At 51.0% G+C, this 24015-nt stretch overlaps 1 protein-coding gene across 1 annotated transcript in view; it reads left to right on the top strand.

The window, feature by feature from the left end:
- Nucleotides 1-22378, top strand: part of LOC104840039 (ADAMTS-like protein 2) — a 22928-nt gene extending 550 nt beyond the window's left edge. Inside the window, exons 2-19 of the mRNA XM_010580716.1 lie at nt 266-296; nt 7082-7224; nt 9470-9545; nt 10058-10160; nt 11113-11258; nt 11992-12115; nt 13399-13479; nt 13919-14094; nt 14372-14773; nt 15634-15818; nt 16659-16765; nt 16955-17081; nt 17444-17657; nt 18291-18446; nt 18836-19006; nt 20764-20940; nt 21619-21763; nt 21883-22378. Of these exons, the coding sequence (XP_010579018.1) occupies nt 266-296; nt 7082-7224; nt 9470-9545; nt 10058-10160; nt 11113-11258; nt 11992-12115; nt 13399-13479; nt 13919-14094; nt 14372-14773; nt 15634-15818; nt 16659-16765; nt 16955-17081; nt 17444-17657; nt 18291-18446; nt 18836-19006; nt 20764-20940; nt 21619-21763; nt 21883-22001 (2683 nt within the window). The 3' untranslated portion in view covers nt 22002-22378. The remainder of the gene's footprint in view (nt 1-265; nt 297-7081; nt 7225-9469; nt 9546-10057; nt 10161-11112; nt 11259-11991; nt 12116-13398; nt 13480-13918; nt 14095-14371; nt 14774-15633; nt 15819-16658; nt 16766-16954; nt 17082-17443; nt 17658-18290; nt 18447-18835; nt 19007-20763; nt 20941-21618; nt 21764-21882) is intronic.
- Nucleotides 22379-24015: the final 1637 nt, after the last annotated feature.

Below are 24015 nucleotides of genomic sequence, written 5' to 3' on the forward strand. Positions count from 1 at the left end.
CCCCCAGCACAACCCAGCCCAGCCCCATCCCCCGCCGAGCGGCCGCGCCGCGGGTCGCCGCCCGCCACCCGGCAGGTTGTAAAGTCATTAACTCCCTCAGCCATGCCGGCCCGCGCTCCGGCGGCGGCTGCTCCTGCTACCGCCGCTGGTGGGCCGCCTCGCCGCCTCCTCCGCGGCGGCTGCAGCAGCAGCAGCGCGGCATGGCCGCCCCTCCCCGCCGCCCCCTCCGCCTCTTCCTCCCCCTCTTCCCCCTCCTTCTCCTCAGCGCCGCCGCCGCCGCCCCCCTCGGCGCTAAGGTAAGCGGCGGCGGTGGGCTCGCGGCGGCGGAGCCTTCCCTCTCTCCTTCCTTCCTTCCTTCCCTCCCTCCCTCCCTCCCCTCAGGGAGCCGCGGCCAGGAGGGGCGCTCCGAGCTGGCGGGCCGGTCCTGGCCGCTCCGGGCCTGCGCGGGGCAGGGGTAGGGAGCGGGTGGTCGCCTCGGGGCAGCGGCGGCCCCTCGTCCATCCCCGCAGGTTGGTGGTTCCTGCAGGGTATCGCCTGGACCCCGCTGCCCTCCCTCAGTCTTGAGGTGCTTGAAAAGGGGGTTTTGTCGTCTCCCCCCCCCCCCCGATTTACCCCGAGGACCAGACACTTTGCCCACACCCCAGCCGCCTGGCACTAACAAAAGAGCGGCGGGGGGGGGTGGGGGGTGGTGGCGAGGACGCCCGAGGAGGCTTCCCAGCATCACCAGAAGGACCGTGGGGGAGCAGGGCCTTTCCCTGGTTGGGGGTTTGCCCGAGGCTGCCCCCCACGTTCATCCCTAGCAGAGGGTTGACTCCAGTTTAGGGCTGAAAACGAACCGATTTTCCTCTTCCCTCTCCCTCCCTCCACCCCAGGCGTGGGTTTAGGCAGCTGCTTTCTCCGCTAACTGTGGGGTGCACGTCTGGGCATCGAAGCCCCACACTCCCCTCACCTCTGCTCTCCTCCACAAAGGACCTCCTCACCCTGGCCCTCCTCGTGGCACTTGTTTCACAGCAGCACTGAAACCCCTCTGCCAGTCCCCTTCTCCTTCCCAAGGCCTAGCCTGGGACAATCACCCCCATTATTGCGGCAGGGGAGGCAGAAATACCGGCTTCGCAGGGCTCCGGCTGTGCCTCTGCCTTCACGGGTCACTGCGTGCATTGTGGCTCGGCGCTCTCGTTTCACTGAGGGGAACCCGGCTGGATTTCTTTGCTGCTGAAGGGATTCTGCTCTGCTAAAGGAAGAGGGTTTTGGGTTGTGTTTCCCGCCCTACACACCCCTCAGGCTCCGTGGCTGGGGTGAAGCAATCTCACATGAGCTATCTTAAACACAGGGAAGACCAGACACCACAGCTTTACTGCAGATAACCCAGGTTTGAGGAGCAGTAGCATCTCCTGTTCTGGGGTTGTCTTAATTTTAAAGCTGAAGTGTCTCAGTTCCACTTTCTTTTTACCTTCACACACATCCGCAGCCTGTTCTGTTTACCCCTTAACTGTAGGGTTAAGTCAGAGAGAAGCTTCAGGCAGAGCAAGCTGGGTCAAGCTAAAGAGATGTGAAGTCCTTCCTTTAGGACTGACCTGGATGGAATCCTCCATCAACATGTGTACACAAGCCTTGGCCACTCATGGTTCTCCCTGCCCCCAGCAGCTGTGTTTGTATAGCACCTAAGATGAGGGCATCTGGGGCTGGGAGCCCTCCCCAGGACAAAAGCACACCAGCGCTGTTGCCAGGTCTGCCCCGAGGACTCTCTTACTCCAGGAGATCCCCACAGAGCACTCTGATCAAGGACTGCGTGGTGCGAGTTGGCCTGGCAGATGTGGTTGCTAGTATGGATTGCTGTCTCTGGTGCAAGGCAGTGCACAAAATGGTCCTTAGGGGATTAACTTCCCGTTCTTCTTGCTGTCCCGTTTTCTATGTATAACATGGTTATACAAAGAGTGTCACAGAAAGCCTCAGTCTGTAGACAGGGTAAGCATATTCCTTCCTGCATGGGGCTAACTGCATTCAATGTCTGTGAAAAACCTGATGATAGAGATGCCTCTCATGCACACTGCCTGTTACTCCCTTCTTCCCCTTCACAGATTTCCATCCTTTCTACTGGCTTGCCCCAGAATAATTGCTTTAATATCCCCCTTGAAGGGAATGACCTAACTGACTTGGATCAAGTATTTTGTAATGACGTACAGCACTTGCCTGTGAACTTTCTGTCATGGCAGGATTACAAACAGTGCTTGATAGTTCTCCACTGGCTTCTGTTCACCAGTTTTCTAATCTGCTTCTCATCTGCGCCTTATTATATGTCCAGATTTCTGTTACTTATCTGCTGCAATATCACGTCTTTAGCAAGCTACCATTTTTACCCGGATTAGTGTTCTTCCTGATCCTGTAAAAATTATTCTGCATTGCTCATTTTACCTCAGGATACCTTCCCCTCATGGAAAACTCCTTCTCAAATACTGTTTCAACTTTTCTAAGGAAAATTTGGTTTTGTGTCCACTTCCAACATTGAATCTCTCATACAAACTATCTAGTCTCTCCAAATAGGATAAAATAATGATGGGATGAGAAATAGCTTTACACAAACACCAATTCTTTTGTTAAACATCAAGGCATAATTACAAATGCTATTGTGTTTTTCAGGGCTGTGGTAGAGTCTGTCACCACAGCTTTAGTCAGAGAATGACATGGGGAACCCAAACCAGGGGAGTTGAACAAGATCATTCATTTTCAGATAATAATCTGACATCCATTCCAGGCATTGAGACATCTGAAGCTATTTAGTATTTCAGTTAAGTAGTGTGGTTTGCTGTAGAGAGAAGCCCTTAAGTAAAGGGATTGTGGAAATTTTTGGTAAAGGACATGCAGTTAATGGCCTCAGAAAAGGTCTGTGAAGAATTTATTTCATTTTCAGCTGCTGTTTCTAGTAGTCTTATAAGCTCAGACAGGGTTGAGCAGAACAGTTTACAACAGCTACTGTGCCCTTCAGTGGTGGGCCAGCCCTTAAGGCATGCTGGGCTGCAACAGAGAGCCTGCCCCCCCTCCAAGCTCCTCTATTAAGGGAACTAGACAGGCATGTTTGTGGTCTCTCTTCCCAGACAGCTTTTTTCCAGGACCCAGGCTCTAATGAATCTCAAGATTAGGCACAACAATAAGCAACCCAGGAGACTGGGCCACCGGCAGGGTAATTGCAGTTACTCCCAGGTTTCTGGGAAGCCCAGCGTTGCTCAGAGCTGATCCAGGGCATGACAGAGAGTCAGCGGAGAATTTATTTTATCCCTTTCAGCTCTTCAGAAAGACTGCCTGGAAATCTGATAGGATGTCAATCCAGGCCCACCCGTCTTTGCAGGGCTGAAGCATTTTGTTTGTGGCAGCCTTTGTTTGGCAGAGGGAAGCGGGGAAGCAGCTGCTGGGTTTTCGGTTAGACAGAAAAAGCTTTCAGTGATGCTGGCTTAGAGACTGATGTTTCTGTCATTGATATTGGCAAATCCGGAGACAGATATTTTATCCCGAAAAAGTTCCCTGCAGGTTGGGGTTCAAAGCTCTGCCCCCCCCCAAGAAGGGGACAGGAGGACAGCCCTCACCTACCCAGTGGCATGGCCTCCAGCATAGGTGCAGAGGCACAGAAATAACTTGGCTAGCCTCAGAGAGGAAGAACTGCAGCTGTATAATGACCCCATGCCAAGCCACAAACACCTCCAGGGAAATTCTTGCGGAGAACACCTGTCTGAACTGGAATGTGGTCTATATTTTCTACAGATGTAAATTCTAGGCCTGATATTTCTCATCACCTAAGGAATTGTAACAGACCCTCTTGGCTTCTTTAGCCAGAGCCCTCACCCAAGCCCAGGCAAGAGCCAGCCTTATAAAGACTGCACCTATGCGCATCTCCTGCTCTGGCGTTTCTAGCCTGCTCTGTTTCTGCGATTCTACAGCAGAGTGCAAGTTAGAGCAGCTCCAGCATCTCCTATAACCAGAAGAGTGCGAAAGAGTTGTTGTAGAGCCCCTTTGTTTTCTCCTTCTGCAAGGAAGAGGCGGGGGGGATTCACTCGGCCAAAAGGTAACTCTTGGGATTTGCTGAGGGGCTTGGGAAACTAAAGCTAGGAGCTAATCTAATCTGGAGCCTGTCCCACAGCCCTTAATCTATTATCTGGAAATTTGGAAAATGCAAGTATCTCTAATTAAAAACAAGAACCGTTTGTGTGTCATGGTATATGCAGATTTATTTCTGACAATATAATAAATTCAGCACAGATTGGAAACAGCTGCCCCAGCTCTAAGTACCTGAAGTTCCTCCTCCATGTCACCAGGCCTAGGACTCAGATGCAGTCATGCCATAAGTCTCACTGGCCAAGGGGACAGCTCAGCATTGTTCTTGCTTACACAAGGAAATAAGCACTCCTAGGCAAGGACTGGCAAGGGAGCTTGGTCATGGAAAACCTGAGAGCCAAATCAATCTACTTAAAAAGTGATTGATTCCTCCAGTGCAGAGAGGAGGCAGGAACAGGGCTTATGGATATAGGAGAACAAATTTTATTTAAAAAAAAAAAAAAAAAGGCTCTTTGACTAGCATTCTTCAATAAATCTTCATTTGGGCTTCTGTCATTCCTGAAAGTTGCAGTGCAGAGAGAAACGTATCCTATTCTAACCGTAAGAAAGAGGTGCACAAAGGCAGAGATGCTGATCTTTCCCAAACCTAAGCTCTGCCACCACATGCCAAGTCTCCTTGCATCCAGGCAAAACACCCAACAGCAGTAACCTTGAAAAGGAGCCTGCAACTTTCCACCACTCCAAATACACAAAATCTTTTTCATATCCAGGGGTAAGTCAGTAGAACAGGCTATTTTACTTCCCTTCGCTCATTTCCCTTCTGTCCCATCTCACCTATTTGGATTTTAAGATCTCTGGAGCAGGACTATCTTGTAGGTTACAGCTAACAGGTTTTTATTGCCACCTGGGGAAAAGCTATTTAAATATTGCAGCTTTTGGTCAACTTGCTTTCCCTCCAGGCAGTCCATGCGCCTCATATAACTACTCAGTGAAGTGGTAGGACACCAGCTTTGATTATTACCTCAGCTATGGGAGAATCTGTATTGCGCTGAGCTCTCCGCACAGACACCAGATAAATCATTGGCATTCTCCTTCCTGGAAGTTGTGAAGAGCTCTTCCACCACAGGCCTTGAGATGCTTGTCACAGGCCTTGAGATGCTTATCACAGAGAAGTATAGAAGGGGTCAGGGAAAGATTTTAGCTGAACATACCTTACAATAAGAGACCTTTGGTTTCTTTCCTTTGTAAATGTGGAAGCTACATAGTCAGCATTTCCATTTACAGTCTGCTAATATGCAGTCAGACAAGAATTCTCGTAGGAAATAGGTTGAGATGATCATTTGGAAGAAGAGAAAAAGGTATTTTTGAAAACGTGTCTGTTTCTTTTAAATTTTGGGTTTCTCTTGAGCAACTCAGCTGCTGGCCACAGCATTTGGTCCCTGTCAGGCAAGTCAGCTCCAACCAGAACATCTAAGTACAGCAAAGAGTTTTGTTGTATTGTTTTTGAAATCAACTATTGTAATCACTAGAGAGTAAAGCATCAGGTAACGTGCTGCTTTTTTGCAGCAGAGTAGGTTACTTTCAACACGCTCTGGCTATCACCAAGAGGCAGCACTATGTGCATTTCAACAACACTAAATTACAACTTAAAAACATTTGCATAAAACCAGCTGCATCTCCTCTGCCCAGAGGATGTTCTGTTGGCACACAGTCTAGAAACAACAAGTTTTCAAGCGGGAATTGCACTACAAGATGAAGAACACTTTGGCTTTCTTACACCATGAAAGAGCATAAAGCCAAGAGACAGTCAACCAAAATAGTGAACAGAGCACATTTAGTGATGAGCAAACCCTGATGAGTTTTCTTTCACATCCATCAATTATGCATTGCAGACCAGTTCTTTGCAACAGGACTATCGGCCACTGCCACAAACCAGCAGGTTTTGCTAATAGTAGCACTGATACAACTTCCCTGAGCCCTTACTTTAACATATTTTACATGCACAGAAATTATTCATCTTATTCTACTAAGACTGAAACACCATCACCATTTTCAGCTGGATAAATCACTTCCAGTCACTGTCTTGTGTTAAACTCATCGCTGCATTCAACACTACTCACAGCTGTATTTCAGTAAACAGCAAATTAGTTTCTGCACAGGCTAGTTTGCCAAAATCGCTAGGAGCTTTTAGACCATCAGACACTAAGCAGGAAAATACTGCAAGTCAAAAAAAAAACCCCAGCTAAAACACAGAATCCCTTACCTGCTGGGAACGGGGGAGGCACAGCCAACAGCAGCCTGCTGCACTGACCACATTGGGGCCAAAAGACTTCAGGTTTGCCAAATTTAAAGGCTCAGCCCCAGCAAGGCATGCTGGGAGAGGGAGCAACCCTCCTCTGAGCATAGTGGGGTGCGTGGGGAGAGGGGACAACAGCAATTGCAGGAGGCTCTGGTTCTGAAGCACTCTTGGAAATTACTTTTGTGAGGGTTGGAGGGTGAGGAGCTTGGATCTCAGCTGACTTAGTCACAAAGAGAAGTTTATTCATTGAAAGGCAGCTCCAGCGAGTGACAGATGCGTACCCGCAGCTTCCCTGCCAGCAGGCCTCCGCACGGCCAAGCGCCGCAGCTCTTCCTCTTCTCTCCTGACTGCGCGTCAGACCCGGGCGGGCAGTGTTAGCTGTGGTCTGCTGTTCTATCTGACCCGGCCTGGGAGTGATGCTGTGGGGTCAGGCTGCAGCTGGCGTTACTGTCACGCATGTCCAGCCTGACAGCCTTTCTCCGCATCATGTCATGAGATCCCAGAGGCATCTTCCTTCCCATGCATGACTCAGTCTTGGAGGGACAATATGAATTTTGAGATGTGTGAGCCCGGTGTGGCTCCATAGGGGCCTGATCCTGCCACACTTGTCCCAGTGCTGCCCATTTAGAAGGCATCCAGGTAACACGGTCTATGGGGGAGCTGATTTTGGAAGGCCCTTCTCTGCCTGGGGCAGTGAAGAGCCAGGTTCTCCAGCTAACCATGCTCTGTTTCTGTCAGGACAGTAGTGAGGCAGCAGATGGAGCTGGCCCCTGGGATGAAGAAGTCACCAAGTGGTGGGGAGAGTGGAGCTCCTGGTCCACCTGCTCCCGGTCCTGTGGGGGAGGCGTGATGTCCCGGGAGAGGCACTGCTTGCGACAGAGGTGAGTCATGTCCCAGCCTGAACGCTTGGCCAGGTCTCCAGTGGCAGAGGCGAAATGGTGAGCCCCCGACCTGCATTTTGGGGCCAAACCTCCTGGGTTTGCAGGGTCGGCCGTTCCCTCTTCTGTGGCCTCTCAGAAAGGAAGATGGCTGTTGCCTGTGGGGTAGGGGGTTAGCAGGTAGCAGTGGGGAGGGCTGACAAGGGAGAAGCACGCTACAGTGGGACAGGTGACAGGCCCCCTGAACACATCATGCACTCATCCTGGCTTGTCTGATGGGGAGCAAGGGGTTGGTCCCCTTTTGGGGTCTGTGGGAGACGTGAAGATGGCAGGGTTGAGGGCTGGAGAAGGCTAGTTCTATTCCTCTTCCCCTTTCCTTCGCAAACCCTCGCTTACTGTGGCAGCTGTGACTAACCTAACCCTGATTTGTAGCCAGTTCCTGTGCTAAGGATGTGGGTACATATTCCCAGACATCGTATGGGGACTTGATTTACTCCTGGCAGCAGCCAGCTCAGCCACGTCTCAGCAATTTCCCCTCTTTATTCACTGCAGAGCTTGCAAGTTTTTTTCCCCTCTGTCATTTATCTGGCTGTCACCTGCCAGCATCTCCATTTGTCCCCTACAGCCACATTTGTCCCCTGCAGCTGCTACAGTCCTGGTATCAGTTGGGCTGGGTTTGTGGGAGTGGGGAGAGCTGGGGAGCTTCAGCTGCCTGAACTCCCGCTGTCCCCTCAGGGTCACCTTGCCACCAAGCCCTCCTCCTCCAGCACCTCACTAACCTGCTACTCCAGGCTCCTGGGATGTTAATGAGAGCTGGCATCCTGCAGCACAGCAAGCCCACGCAGGCTGCCCACCCCACACGCGGCCCCTTTCTCTTCTGCATGAATGCACTCCTGAGTGGAGGAAGCTCAAGTTAGGGCCCTCAACCCGCTCTCCCTCCTGCAGCAGAAAACTTTTTATTTGGGCTGGTTGGCAGCACGGTGAGGGTCCAGTTGTGCTGCAGTACCTTTCATCTGGATGTGGCCTCCCCACTAACTGGGCTTGCCAGTGTCTCTGCCACTGCTCCACCTCCCCAGCATACCATGGCCATCATGTGAGAGCAATGGGAAACAGAGGGCAGGAGGGAACGTAGGGCTGTCCCATACCCCAGGCAGCCAGAGCAGCCCTTCTGCCCTTTGCCTGCTGCCAGAAGAGAGATTTTTCTCTCCATTTGACATCTGCTCTATCCTTGACTCCACAGCTGGGGAGGAGAGGCCTTTGCTGTGGCATTCTACTCCAGGGATCAAGTCTGAATTAAAAAAAAAAAAAGCCCAACATAAAATCCAGCCAAAAGGTTTCTGCAGCTTTAAGGAGAATGGCTTAAGTGTGAGCCAGGTATGCCCATGAAACAATTTCTGCCCGAGTCTGCAGGCAGCCTCTGCTTCAGATTAAAGGGATGGCAGTTTTCAAGCTTTTTGGTGCAAATTTAGGCTTTATGTACATCATGTAAAGCATTGCTCTAGAGGGACAGCTGCAGTACTTCTAGCCAGTCCAGCTTGAACATGCCTACAAGGTTCTTCATTACACAGTGCATCCTAAGTTCCCAGTGCCGTCAACACATTGTCTGCTGCTGATGTTTACATGGACCACATTGCCTTAATCTGTGGTCTTGGCCATTCTCCATACATCTTCCCGGCTTTCAAGAATTTTTTCACCCTTGCATCAGTCAAGGACTCCAGTATCCCCTGGGTAACTCGTGCTGGCCAGAGCTAAAGCATCAAGTGTTAAGAAATTCCCGTTGGTTTAGTCCATCATCTGCACGAAGCCTTTCCTGCTAATCTTTTAAGGTGGCCAGTCCCCCTGAGAGGTGCCATCTCTATGCCTACTGCACAGTGAATCCTGAAATCAAATCCTCTGGTCACTGCAAATCCTAGGTGCTTCCATGGGAGTGATGGATCACCAGGGTCTATTGTCCTTTTGTCACATCAACCCTTTTGGAGCTCAGAGGTTAAGGGACACAGGGGTGGTGATACTGCAGTTGCTCCCCATCTGCTCAACCTGCCCCAAAACAAGAGCAGACTAAAATCACCGTCCACCTAAAAGCACTGAAAATGTGTTTTAGAGATGTTGGCTAGTCTAGGTCCAGTAAGCTTTGCTCCGATACAATGCCTGCCTTGCTTCTCCCCCTTAAGTCAGGCCTGACTTCTCTATCATCCTCAATACCTTAGTACTTCACAGACCTCCAGTTCATTTTCTTTCTCCTTTGCAGGCTTCAGATGCCCCAGGGAACAAACAGCACCATGTGTGCTGGTCAAGCCAAGCACTACCAACTGTGCCAGCAGCAGGTGAGAACAACTTCCAGTACTGACTGGTCCTTACTGGGGCATGTGGGACTGAGGGGAGGGGGAATCACAATTGGAGCTGCAAGAGCACCAACACTCAGGGTGCGACTGGTCCGTCAGAGGAGTGCAGACAAGGGGTACGATACACTCCTAGGGTGGTTGACGGTGATTGCCTTTGAAGATGTGGGAGGTGGTCTCTACTCTCTGGGACTGGGAGGTGGGGGAAAAGGATATAAAAACGTATTTGTTGTGGGGTGGGAGGAGGGACGAAGTTTTTCCAGTATGCTTTTCCCTTTGCTGGAAGTAATTTTTGCAAGACTGTTAAATACAGCTGTTTGAGGGACCCTTGGCAATGGAGGCCTGGCCTTTCTGCCTGTATTACGGCACCTCAGAATCCATCACTGATTCCTTCCAGGGTGGACAGGGCATCCTCCAAGGATGCAGCAGGGACAAGCAGGTGTCACAACCATGGCTGTAACATAGGGAGCTTTTGATCACATTTATTCCCTCCATAGCCCTGCCCAGCCAACACAGCAAGCTTCAAACAGCAGCAGTGCTCCAGTTTCAATGCCAAAGCCTTTGGGAAGCGCTACTACCACTGGATGCCCCTCTATCCAGGTGGGTTTTCACAGCTTCACACAAAGGATCAGGGTGAGAAAACACCCACAGGAACTTCTCAGACACAGAAGGGGAAGGTCCCAGGGGACAAGGGATGGATGCTCCTGGCTGGTCTGGAAGTGGTCCCCTATGCTCCCTGCTTTGGAGAAATCATTCCCTGTCTCTTCACAGAAACGCTCCAGCCAGCCAGGCCTCCTCTCTCACCACATTGCTCCTGTTTTGGATCCTACATCAGCAAGCACTGGTGGGCAGACAGGACACAGGCTTCTCTGAGTTGTCTTGGCTAACCAGCAGTCATCTTGGCAGAGTGGGTGTTCACGCTCTTTGTGCCTTCTACCATTTTGGCTGCCTCCTGTCACCCAGCATGCTTCCCACTGGGTTGGTGGTGGGTTGTTCTGAACAGGATACCCATCCGTTTCCTGCACAGGCGAGACAGATTGCTTCACTTGGGTTGTCAGTTGTCCCTTGAGGCCAGATTGAGCTCACCTAAGATATTAACCTCTTTCCATTAACTGCCAAGGGGACGTAGAACACCTGCACCTCTAGCTTCAGTTGCGCAGCTGAATGGGGTGTAGCTGGCCACAGCCCCACACATTCAGTACCCCTCTTGCAGGTCTTGCTCGCTCTGGTGTATTTATGTGTGGCCTGGGATCTGCTGATGCAGATTCCTATGGCTGGCACAGGGGATGTCACCACAAAGGGGAGAGGGTATGGCAAGGAAGAGGGTTTGCCAGCAAGAAGTATTTCTGCTAGGCATGGTCTCCAGCTGCAGCCTCATACCATGACCCATTTGCTGCTACAAAATCTGTAGCCTTGAGGTCTCATCTCAAGCAGCAAGAACATCCAAGGTGACATCAAACCATCAGTATGGATAAGAGGAAAGTCCCCTTCCTCGCTGCCCATCTCTGAGCACCTTGACCTGCCTGGTGACTTTCTGCCTCTGTCCCTTCAGATGACTACACCAGTATCTCCAACAAGCCATGTGACCTCCAATGCACCACCCGGAGTGGCGAGAGGCAGCTGATGGCCCGAGCACAGGATGGTACCTCCTGCAAGGACAGGACCTATCAAGGGGTCTGCATCAATGGGAAGTGTGAGGTGAGGCTCTGGGAGGAAGCACTACAGAAAGTGGGAGTGTAAGTGCATGACTGGACCTCCTGGTCATCGCAAGGCCAGGGGTTCCACCAGGGAATTGAAACCGAGGCCTGGCACGGAGTAATTAATTCACTCTTGAGTGCCTGTGGGCTAGAGGAGAGCAGAGAGGTTCACACAAAGGGAATTATATACATCCACATGTGCCCACTGAGTGACAGCACTTCCAGCACAGAGAAGACTAGAATTGTAGGTTTGTTTACATAGTCATCCAATTAAAAAAAAAAAAATTTAAAAATCTTCCTTTTGATTTTTCACCTCATGCAGCAAGGATGAAGGGTGGTTGTATATAGCGTTACAGAGAGGTGCCTTACAACCTCAGAAAGGCCTGCCCTTGATACAACATCTGGAGAGTGATGTTGTATGTCATTATTTCAGTGAGAAGGATTGGCCTAAATACAAAGACAGAAGGAACCGAAGCAGCTTACCTGAACCTTACTCCATTCACCTACATGCCCAAGCCCCTGCCCCAGGTTCAGGAGCACAATGTAGATGGTCACAAATTACACAGGTGAATTTCTGCTGCTGTTTGGAGTCATTCATTACTCCACTCCAAGCAAACCTACATTCTTCCCGACCCCTGCCGAGAACCTCACCAAAAAAGCATGATCACATTTCCTTGAAAAGACCCTGACATAAGCAGGCCCCAGGAAACCCTCTCTTGTTTTCTTCTTTACAGCCAGTTGGGTGCGATGGGAGCCTGTACTCACCCCGGACGATGGACAGATGCAGGGTGTGTGGAGGGGACGGCAGCACTTGCCACCGTGTCTCGGGCAGCTTCCGAAAGGCAATCTCACAGATAGGTACTCCCTGCTACCACAGTCCAGAGACTTCACCTGCTACTTCTTACCACCAACTGGCATGAAGGGTGACTGGCTTGAATGTGGGTAGGAGTTTCCCAGCTGCTTGGTGGAAAGAGCTGAAGAGTGCCACCCCTGTTTAAATGCCTGTATCTTGTCCTTTTCACTTAATCATCAGAGAAGATTGGTTTGATGTGCTGTATATCAAAAGCTGTATATTAGGCTGGTAAGGTTTCTCTTCACCTCTTTACAATAGGAAGCAGCTGGGGATCTATTTGTTCCTATTGATTTTGGCATCTTGCCCACCTCAGATAATGTGAAGAGATCAATGAATCTTCTTTTATTTGTGCTATGTGTTCATTTGAAACTTAAGCTCCTACAATGAGGGTCACAGCATTTGTTTCAGCCTGCACTGGGTCTCCTGCTTTCCCCAGTCCTACGGCTGGCACAGCTGAGGGACAGTCCCTCTGAAACTGGGCTGAGATTCATCCATTGCAACCTCATGGCCCATTCCTCTACCCACAGAAGGAATAGACTGTGGTATGCTCATTAGTAATTAATTAACTGTGGTTCGAGGATGTTTTGGAACATAATTTCACACTGTTGTTGTTTCACTAGCCTGCCTCACTCTCTACAGACACCAGACTAGAAAAGCACTCCGGCCTCTTTCCAGAGCAGGGGTAATGGTGCTAACCCTTCTAGCAGTACAGGTACAGTTTTGGCCTCCCATTACAGTCCTCATAAAAATCTTACAGAACGGACAAGACCTGCATTTCTAGCAGGAAAGACAAGCTGCCAAACCACACAACTTTAAAGGGGAGGAAATAAGAAAGCTCTTAAAGGTCAATTTTTATGCTACTCCCGAGACAAATTCTATTGAGTCAGGAGCTGAGGGGGACCTGTGGTCTTTTCTATCCTCTGTTCAGCATCAGCCCTGATCACTAGTAAGCTTTTTCCGTGCTCTTGCCAGAAAGAGCTTGAGAGGACATTCATCCACACACCTAAAGCCAGGCTGTTATACTTGTGCAGTTCCTTCCTGATGCCAAACTCAGCAGTGCTCAGACTGAGCCTGAGAGACCTGTAATGGTGATCTGTAATGGGACTTCAGAGAGGAGCTGGGATTAGAGCTCACAGGCTGGTGCAACATGCATTTATGTCCTTAGTGTCCTGCCCCTGAAGCGCAGCGCTGCCCTCCTATATACATACTTGTCCAACAAGCTGCTTTTCTTACCCAGACCTTTTTATTCTGTCCTCAGGGTTTCCTCACCCTCTGTTCTGTTCCTCAGGTTATGTGTTCATCACCAACATCCCTGCCGGTGCCATGGACATCCTCATCATCGAGCGCAGGAAAACAGAAAACATCCTAGGTAAGCAGAGGAGCCGGATGGATGTGGAGATCCCAGTTCAGCTGCCTGGGAGGAGGGCTCTGTGCACTCCCATCTGTGCTGCGAGAGAGCTATCTGTGAGCATTTCCTCCAGGGTAGCACAGGGGCACTTCATCTCTCCATAAGCCAAGGCTACGGCATCTCCAGCAGCTAGCAGCAGGAGGGACCTGTGGAAACTAAGCTCACTATGGGCGGTCGCTGTTGTGAAGACATTTGTGCTCTTGTTGGAGAGGGAAATGAAAGCAGCAGGCATCGAACACCGCTGATCTGACCTGAGCAGAAGATGAATGCTGGAGGGCCTGCGGTTCTTTTTCTATCAGGCTTTTTTCAGTCACGAGCTCTTTACTCTCCTCAGTGCCAGTGCAGCCTCAGTGTTCTGCACAGAGTATAACATTTATCCCTTTTCTCTCTCTCTTTGAAGCACTCGCAGATGAATCCGGGCATTTCTTCTTCAACGGCAACTCTGCCATTGACAACCCCCAGAACTTCAGGGTAGCTGGCACGATCTTCAAGTACCGGAGGCCCTCGAGCCTGAACTCAGATGGGCTGGAGTATATCATAGCTCATGGGCCCACTAACCAGTCTCTGAATGCCATGGTATGTGAGGAGCTAGTTTTAGGCTTCCCTGTCTTGTCTGTCCCAAAATTGTAAACCTCCCTCAGACAAAGGGAATATTAACCTGGTTCCCAAGCCAAACCTGAGTGTGTAGGTGGCTGAGGAAGCCAGATGCTGTCTTAGGAGGTTTCCTCGGGTTTATGAGGATGCTGTCTTCTCTTAACATCCATCACAAAATGGACGTGGCTAGAAAAGGTCTCTGGGAAATATATGTCCTTAAAATGAAAAGGGTTTTGTTTTCTTTCTCTGTTTCCTCCAGTACTATAACTTTAATGGGAAAATGCCACACATAACTTACGACTACACTGTACCACGGATACCACCTGTCCAAACTGCAGCCCCTGTTGTAGACAGACCTCTGTATCATCACCTACCAGAGACCAGCCAGAACCATCCCATTCCAGCCAACTCCAGAGCTGCCCAGGACTTCAATGCCACGTGGCTCTCCCTGTCACCACATGACACCAGTGAACAGCTTCCTCTAAGAGAAGGGCATGAAGATTTAGGTTTTGGCCACCCACACTTCTTACAAACCAACTCCACCAGTCAGACTCAGGACTGGGGCTGGGAACAAGGTGAAGAGAAGGAGAAGTACGACTTCCAGATAAGACAGGTCTACCATGCAAACACAGGAGAGGAAGAGGATGAGGAAGCAGCAGCAGTTGGAGAAACAGAGTTGGGTTGGTTGCTTTGTTTTTCCTTCTCTCTCATTTTGTTCGTTGAAAGTGGACATCCCACATCGGTTTTCTTGAAATCTAAGGTGGCTTTACCGTCAGGGCGGACAGGAGGGAATGCTGATTAATAGTAGGGTGGAGACTGTGAGGAAGCAGCACGGGCCAGTAGCTCTGTAAGGGCAGGGGAGCTGGGAGAGGGTGGCCACGATACAGATCAGGCAGTGCCCTCTCAGGCAGGGCAGTCCCATGGCACCCGAGCTTGGCAAGCAGGGTAGTGAAGGCAACAGTCCAGTGATCATCGACTGAAAGCAAGGTGACGTCAAATCTGAGATCCATCTGGGAAAGCCAAACAACAATTCAGCAACAAAGTACACCTGCGACATTGCTCAGGCCAGGACTGAAGGCCCAGGCCTGAGCTTAAATGGAGCTCCAGAGCAATGGGCAGAGAGTGTGTGTGAGGTTGGTCAGGGCAATTAAGGCCTGTTGGTGCACCCTGGTAGCAATTTATGATTCTGAGGCCAAATACTGAATGGGTTTTGCCTTGTTAAATACCACACGCTGAAGTATAAGCCATCCAATATAGTTAAAGCATCCCTGTATTTTTCTTCCAGCTCTCAGGTTCAATCAAATTTCCATCAGCACAGCTGTACCCTACAGCATGAGGAGATCCGAGCTCTCGGAGAACAGCCGCATAGCACCCTCCAGGCTTCGTCTCTTCAGGCGACTGTGTCACCGAGACCCGCACAACACTGCCTTCTGTAGGGAGTTGCAGCACCTGGCAGCCAGGCTGGCCCCAAGGAACTCCACGGCAGGGCTATGGACCGAGACAGCTGCCCGGTGGCCACAGGGCCTCCACAAAGCGCCGGCGCATAAGAACTCACTGGAGGACTTGAAGGTGGAGACATTTGCTGGGAGTCAGGGCGAAGCGGCCAACTACAGCATGATGGCATCTGTGGAGAGCCCTCTGCTAGGTGCCGGCCCAACTGTGGACATCAGCCAGGGAGAGCCTCTGCAAGCCCCTGGCACTGAAAGGTGGCACTTGATTTCCTGGGCAAAACAGGAGCATGGTTATCTGGGGAGGGAGGGTCAAGCCAATCCTCTGGTAGTCTCACTGCTGTCCTCGATGTCCCTATTCACCAGTATCTATCCATGGCAGCTGCTGTAGATGCTTGACGAATGGTGTCCTCCAAAGACTGATTGTCACAGCTGGCCTGACATGGAGCTCCCAGAACATATTTCAGGTCCGCCTGCCTCTAAGGGATCCATTTAAATGGGTGCTGAAGGACCTGCGAGGCCAACACTGATGTGATTGTAAAGAAGGCCAGGAGTCTATAGCATGTCACATACACACACTTACCACCACATCATGGCCCTTCTGTCCCATTCCTCTGGGCACATAAGCTTCTGTAACTTCAGTAAACATTTGGCAGGAGACTGAGGGCCAACTTTTAAACATTACTGGCAAGCCACATGTGAACTCTCCCCACCACATTACATGATGCTAAGAGGGACCTTGTTTGAGCTCCCCTTTCCAACTTAACATCATACCTCTCGAGGTGATAGCGTGACTGAAGCTGAGGGCACCCGCATGGTCGAAAGACCATAATATACAGAAGACTCACTGTGAATGATGCCTCCTCTCAGAGGGATGTTCATCCACAGCTATCCACAACCTTGCTAGTTGAATTCAGAAGGTGGATCAAGGCTTTACACTCTCTGTTCATCAGTGGTCCATCTTGCCCAAGGTGGGGGAGATGGAGAGCAGAAACACTGGGTTTCTTCCCATCTTCAAAGACAGCAAGCAGGAATTTCACTATTTTATGTTTACAGCGATTTTTCATTTTTAGCTCACGCCACCTCCTTTTTCCACAGCAATGAGTTTGATGTGAGCCCCATGGGCCATGATGACATCAGCTTGGCTGACATGTATCGGTGGAAAGTCTCAGCTTATGCCCCCTGCAGCTCCACGTGCACTTCAGGTAGGTTTGGCTTCAAGTGCCTGATGATACGAGGTCCTTTTTGGCTGTTGATGGAGAGAATACTGGTATTTTTTAGAATGGCAGGTAGAGTTTCAGATGCAGTGAGCACTCCAGTAATTTAATCATGGTGGGAGGAGGCTTTTGGATCTGATGGAGCCCAACCAAGAGATGGTCTTGATTGCCCAGCAGGTATCAGCACCTCATATGCTATGTGTGTCCGGTACGATGGAGTGGAAGTGGATGAAACGTACTGCGATGCCCTAATGCGACCAGAACCTACTCATGAATTTTGCACAGGGAGAGATTGCCAGCCTAGGTGAGTGGAAATGACATCAGCTGTCCACGGGGACAGCATACCTTGGTAAGGATCATTTTCTGCTCAAAGTATACAGCCATTTTTGGGCTGGAGGATATGCTTAAGCAGCTAAGCCCTTGTATCCCCTCGTAAGCAAAAAGAGGGAAGGAATTTGCTATCTAAGTTGCCTGCTAAGGGCAAAGTTGGCTTTCAAGACCAGCATCGCTTTAACACAAGGCATATACGTGATGAGGAGATTCATAGCAGCAGCTACTGGGCGAGGGAGTCCCAGGCGTGCAGGCACTCCCCAGCCACCCTATGTCCCTTGTTCCCCTTACCTGGGTTTTCCTTTGTGCTTTCTCTCCCGGGGACTGCTCATGGAGGTGGGAGACCAGCCGGTGGAGTGAATGCTCCAGGACCTGTGGTGAGGGCTATCAGTACCGCACTGTGCGCTGCTGGAAGATGCTGGCTCCAGGCTTTGACAGCTCTGTTTATGATGATCTCTGTGAGTCAGCTGGGCTGGCCAGGCCAATGGAGAGGAAAGCCTGCAAGAACAAGGCCTGTGGGCCCCAGTGGGAGCTCTCTGAGTGGTCCGAGGTAGGCAGCAGGGGAGCTTTGCTCCCAGAGGTAAGCAGCTGGGGCTGGGCTGGGGCCTGGAGGAAGGTGGCTGGCAGATGTTGGGTGCTGAGGAAGCCCCTGGCCAACTGCATCCTGGGGAAACAGACTGCCTTTACCCGTAGGTCCCCTGTTCTGGCACTGCCCAGCAAACAAAGGCCATTGCAAAACATTTTTTCGAAGGTCACTTCTCAAGCAGGATGTTGACCAAACAAAAGACCTGTCAGCAAGAAGCTTTGCCTCCCTCTTCCAGAGGATCTAACTAAGGGTGAATGGGGAAACAGTAGTTTGGAGATACAGAGAAGTGAAAACCCAACTGAAATCCCTTAGATTGACTTTCTACAGCCTGCTTGGGACTGGGCCAGTGGCCCAGTGACTTTGACCAGCAGTCCAGGCATCAGCATCTTGGAGCATTGGAGCTCTAGGACCCAGAGTAAATAAGTAGCAGAGATAGAGACGGACCCACCTTTTTCTGTAACCTGCTGGGGCCCTTCCCCTCTCACCTAGTGCAGCAGGGGGAAAACAGGAGGAGGCATAGCTGCCTCCCTCGCCTTTGCTTGTCCCCCTTGTTCTCTGCTGCTGAGCCCCGGGGCTGACTCTGTATGGCCATTGCAGTGTTTGGCCCGGTGCGGCACGCAGGGGACAATGAAGCGGGAGGTGCGCTGCTCGGTGGAAGCACCCCTCTGCGACGAGTCCCGGAAGCCCAGCAGCGAGAAGGTGTGCACAGGCCCACCCTGCGACCGCCGCTGGACTGCTTCGGATTGGGGCCCGGTGAGTCCAGAGCGTCTGCTTCTCTTTGCACACAATGCCGGGGGTGCAGGGCTGGCGGGAGGGAGCAGGTGGGCAGTCATGCTACTGCTCTCTTGTGTCTTTCTTCTGGCAGAGGCTAAGCTGAAGAAAGTAGAATAATCCATATTTTTGCCTCTCTGTGCTGTAAATTTTGGTTAGCTGTGAGGTGAGCTTAATTCAATAATCTGGGAAGCTCACAGCACCTGGAGGATGGAAGCCCCTGATGAGATGTACCTGTAAAGACCTTTGGGATCCAGTGCCACAGTCCCAGTGACAGGGCTAGGCTCTGGACTCAGGTCTCCTCACATCACCGACCCTGACCCCTCCTTTCCTGCTTTCTGATGTGTCTAAATGCCCTTTATTCCTCCAAGTGCTCAGGTTCGTGTGGTGAGGGACGCATGAGCCGCTTCATCGCATGTCGCAACCTGGAGGGCAAGGTGATCTCCAACTCGCAGTGTGACCCAGCCACCAAGCCCCTGGCTGTCCATCCGTGTGGAGACAAGAACTGCCCCGCACACTGGGTGGAGCAGGAGTGGGACCAGGTAAAGCCAAGCCCAGCCCTGTGTCCTCAGCCCTCCTTTCCACCCCAATATTCCACAGGAGATGGTGGGAGCCTGGCTCCCTTGGCAGAGCAAGGTTGTGTGCTGCAACCTCCAGCCATGGAGCTGTACCCTTGTCCTAGTTCCTTTTAGAAAGGGAGAAGGAATAATGAATACCCCAGCTTGTCCGTGCCCATCCCCTGTAGACCACCCCAAAGTTTGTGGCATTTGTTGCCTTCCCAGGGACTTCCATTGGAGGGCAGCAGCGTCCTAAGGAAATCCTCCTCCTCTCCCACCTCTGGCTGCTAGGTGGCAGTTGCAGGCACCTCAGCAGAGCTCTTTGTCCAGAATGTGCACTCACCCCCCAAGATTTTGGTTCCACCACTGAAGAGAAAGCCACAACAAAACCAGCTTCATCTCTGTTAAATAATAGCCAGAGGTAAACCTGAACCAGAGCCCAGATCCCTGCCCTAGAAGTCACATCCAGGCCATGACTCTGTACTTGCTTCACAACTTAAGAGTCCAGGAAACACAGTCCAGGTGCCCCATTCTACCAAACAATCACCAGTCTACTTACTCCCCTTCTGTTGCTCAAGGCCTAGAGGCTTCAGGCGTCCCAATACAAGCTGATGCAAATCCCAGAGCACCCAGAGGAATGCATTGAGTCATTTGTCAGGTTTGGGCTTTGTCTTTAAAGTCTTGAGCAAAATAGGGATTCACAAAGCACTAAGGCAGAAGATTTCTAGGGAACCAGAGAAGCAGCCAAGCCCCACCCGCCCCAACCATAGCTAAACCTCTATTTTCATTTTGCTGCCCTTTATAGCTGTTGTCTACATTCAGCTGAGTCTCCCTCCAGCACTGGTAACAAGCACAAACTGGTTAAACATGGGGACCCATGGCAGTCCCGCAACCCTCTCTTGCTCTGGCCTAGGGTGTGAGTCTCACACAGTACTGCAGTGCAGTTTTTCAGCTGTGTCCAGGCTATTAAACTCACCTGAACTCTGAAAGACCGGCTGAGCTCCCCACCTTTGTCTGTGCCAGCTTCTTTGCCTTTGCTGTGTTCTCTCAGCTGATCAGCTCTAAGTTCACAGGATGACTAAGGGCAAATGCAAGCCAGCTGTGCTGGCCCTGCCATGGTGAAGAAGGGCACAAAGCAATGAAATCTCAAACTGGCAACTGTCTCCATAGGCATCAGAGAGCATAGCTGAGCTAGAATCAGATCCTGGCTCCTACGGCTTCTCTTGGTGGTGTTCTGAGAGAGTGAATTCCCCCAGCTAAGCCTGCATAGCTTTGGGCACAGCAGTACTTGTCCACGCAAATCACCTGCAGTGCACCAGTTTGGTCCCCTTGGGCCCACGCAAAGCTTGTCAGTACTCCAAGATGTAGGTTGCTACATGAATACACTACATGGTTTTTGAGAACATAGATATACATAAAATAAGACAGAAACAGCTTTTTGTAGTCTTACCTTGACTGCTCCGGGTCCCTTGTGGTAGCTACTCTCCAGGCCAGCCAAGGTGAATTCGGCATTCCCAGTGCTAGTGCTAGCTAAACACTAATTACCAGCTTCTGTCCTCACTCGCTAAGAAATTCAGCTCCTTTGCAGACACCCATTGCTCCTCTGACCTGGGCAGCACTACCTCCGTTAGACTGGTGTTAGTACAAGCATAACCTTGCTTCTGAGCGGGATGCCATCTTACTTGAAGCTCTAGAGCTGACAAGCATCATTTGTTACCTGGCTGTTATGTTCTCTTTCCCAGTGCGATGCCAGCTGTGGGCGAGGGATGAAGACCCGGGTCGTCTTGTGCGCAGGCCTGGAGAATGGTGTGTACAAGGAGTACCCTGAGAAGCGCTGTGAAGCCTCTCAGAAACCTGAGGAACAAGCTGCCTGTTTCAGGAGGCCATGTTCAACATGGTTCACTACCTCCTGGTCTCAGGTAGGGCTCGGGGTGGTGGTGAAGGGGGAGAGCAGACCTCATAACCCTGGTTGGTGGAGCACAGCCTGCACTGAGGCATTCTAGCAGCCTGTTCTGCTGAGGGCTCTGTTAGGTCTGGATGGGACCATGAGCTTTGCTCTTCTGCAGACCAGGCAGCAGGTGGAGGGACTGATACATGCAGGCTGGAGAAAACCTTAGAGCATGTGGATTATTGCCTCAAGCAAGAGCATGCACCACACTGCAGGCACACAGGATATAGCTGTGTCTCCTCCTCTGCCAGGAGTCAATGTTCTGTGTTTTACTGCTTTTCCTTGATTTTAACTGGTGAGCGTTCAGGGAATGGGAGGACAAAGGAAGCTGAGCCTGGCTCACAGCAGCCATTTTCTCCATCTTCTATCACAGCATCAACCCTCAAAGCAAAAACAATTCCAGGTTGCATTAAAGAGATGAAAGCAAACTCCTCCCTTGCTCTGCCCCAACCCTGGCTCGGGGAGGCTCTCCTCCAGCAACAAAAGGGGAGCCTAAGTTTGAGATCAGTGTGGGATTTGACGCAAACCTCCTCAAGAACAGTCTCCACAGTAGGCACCAGGAGGCTTCATGGAAGAACAAACGTCGGAACTGTAGAAAAATAAAAGAAATGCCTCTCACAATCCCTTTCCTCTCTCTCAATCTCGACAGTGCAGCAAGACATGTGGTGCTGGTGTGCGACTCCGTGAGGTGAAGTGTTACCAGGGGGAAACGCTGGCTCAGGGCTGTGACCCCACTTCCAAACCAGAAGCCAGGCAGACATGCCAACTCCAGCCGTGTCCCACAGAGGCGCCAGGTAAGTCTGGGAGGGCAGGGAGGGAGAGGAGCCCTTGGGAGCCCTTTGCTCTGTCCAGCTCTCTGCTGGGGAAGCACATCTGCTTTTTAACCCCTTCTGTGGGTGCTTCTGTTCCCCAGAAGAAGACTGTGAAGACAAAGCGACGGCCAACTGTGTGCTGGTGCTGAAGGTGAAGCTGTGCTCTCACTGGTACTACAGAAAGGCTTGCTGCCGGTCATGTCGGCTCAAGTCACCCTGACTGCTGCCAGGCTGTACTTCCCTTCCAAGTTCAGGGGCAAGAGCCCCCTTGAGCCAGACTTTACCACTTGAAGCCACCCCGCTTGGCTTGGCTGAGGAGCCAGTCCCTGTAGACCAGCCTGCTCAGCGAGGAAGGATTCCTAGGACTTAGCCATCACATTCCCTCTCCACCAAGAGGATTTTACACAAGACAAACCATCAGTTCCTAGAAAGCTACTGAGAAGTGAGTTGGGAAAGCCTGTCCCTGCTGTCATCTCTCTGAAGATCTCTAGTTGGAGGTGGTGGGGCGCAGAGGCCAGCCCGCAGCAGGGCCCAGACGACTGCGGCCATATCTCTGGTCTGCCCTGCAGAGTCTTCTACTACAAGAATGATTTCCAAAACACACTGAAAAATCTTGTGTCACAATAAAGAGCTAAACTGTAAAACTGTGTTTTTGGGATGCATGTACCTAGGCCAGAGGCAAGGGAGGAAGAGGGATACAAGAGGAACAAAAACAAGGAGCAGGAAGGGTGGGGAGGAAAAATCCTTGCACTAGTACAGCTTCCAGGCAGCACCGGATAAACCCCATTTTGTGTTGCCTGCCAAAGAACAGAAACCACTCCTGTTTTGTATTTCAAAGTCCTTGTTTATTTCTGACATTGAATTTGGACCCATAGCTGAGCAACAAAGAGAATAATAACAGGAGGAATCTGAAGTGGAAAAAATCTGGGATCCCTGCCCCTACCCTGTCCTGTTCTCCACTGTCCCCAAAAACCTTCTAACCCACGGTTGCATCTCCCATGTCTCCAGCCTTTTCAGACTCACCCATTTCTCTGTAGCTGTGCCAGACCCAGGGTGTTGTGTTGGCTGTGAGGCTAACCCTCATCTTGGCCATCCAGCTACTCTGCAACTGCCTTGCCAGCCTTGGCACCACATTAGCAGGTGACAGGTCACGCTTAATTTGCATGTAATGAAGATGATGATGCGGTTGCCTTCCTTTCACCAGAAGGGTGACCCGCAAAAGCCCCCTGTGTTATTCCCACCCTCCAGAGGTCAAGGCCTGGCATGTGCTGCCAGTGCGGTGGGAGGCCTTGCTGCATGCCAAGAGGTAGAGTTGGATGCCGGGAGCTGCTGTGCCCATGAGCTGGCAGGGCCGTCCGGCAGAGCCATGGGGGTGGCAGCCCGCAGGTCACCCTGGGACATACTAACTTCTCGTGGCTCCCAGCAGGATGAGACCTAGCTGAACAGATGCTCTGGTGGGAAAGGATGGCATTTACTGAGTTAGCCAAGACTTTTTTTCCAGTCACAGACTGTATTTTCAGGGAGGAGTACTGCCTGGATGGGAAGCAGTAGGAGCTACAGGCTACAGGCCAGTGGGATCCAGAGAGCTTTGCTGCTGCTAACTTTTTGTCTTCCCTCCTGCCTGCCCTTAGTGTGAGAGGACATTTAAAATCTGCTATCGCTATTTGGAGAATGGAAGGAGACTCACTAAAAGAGATGCAGCTAGACTGAATCTTAGGATAATGGAAATACAATGTCTTTCTGGGCTGGAGGTGGGGGAGACAGTGCATAACATTTGCTCAAAAGGCTGCATAAAATGCTGGCTGGGGCAAGGGGTTTGGTTACAAGGACTGTCATGACATTTGGCATTTGTCTGGCTCCTTTTCTTCAGGTAGTTTAATCAGAGGTGCCAAGGCATGAGCAGGTCCACAGTGTAAATTAGCCTTTTGCCTGATAAGGTAGACATTCAAGGCTCACGTAGCATGTGCCTCTGTGCTGAGACCTGCTTTTTTCTGTGCATGAATGGGGAGGTTAAGTCCAAATCCTTCTGTGAGCAGCAGGATGATTTCTAAACTGCAGTGGTGAAAAAAACCCCCACAACTCACATTTCTGAGCAGTCATACCTCTATTGCAAAGGCATGGCAAGCATTCCCTGCCATTGCCTCCAACAGCATCCGCATGGCTGTGGGGATCGTCGCTGTCTGGGTCCCTCCTCCCTGCCGTGAATGGGAAGTGCTCAGCCAAGTGGTCCTGCA

This window comes from Haliaeetus leucocephalus, unplaced genomic scaffold, assembly GCF_000737465.1.
Source record: "Haliaeetus leucocephalus isolate CR32 unplaced genomic scaffold, Haliaeetus_leucocephalus-4.0 Scaffold730, whole genome shotgun sequence".
Taxonomy (NCBI): Eukaryota; Metazoa; Chordata; class Aves; order Accipitriformes; family Accipitridae; genus Haliaeetus; species Haliaeetus leucocephalus.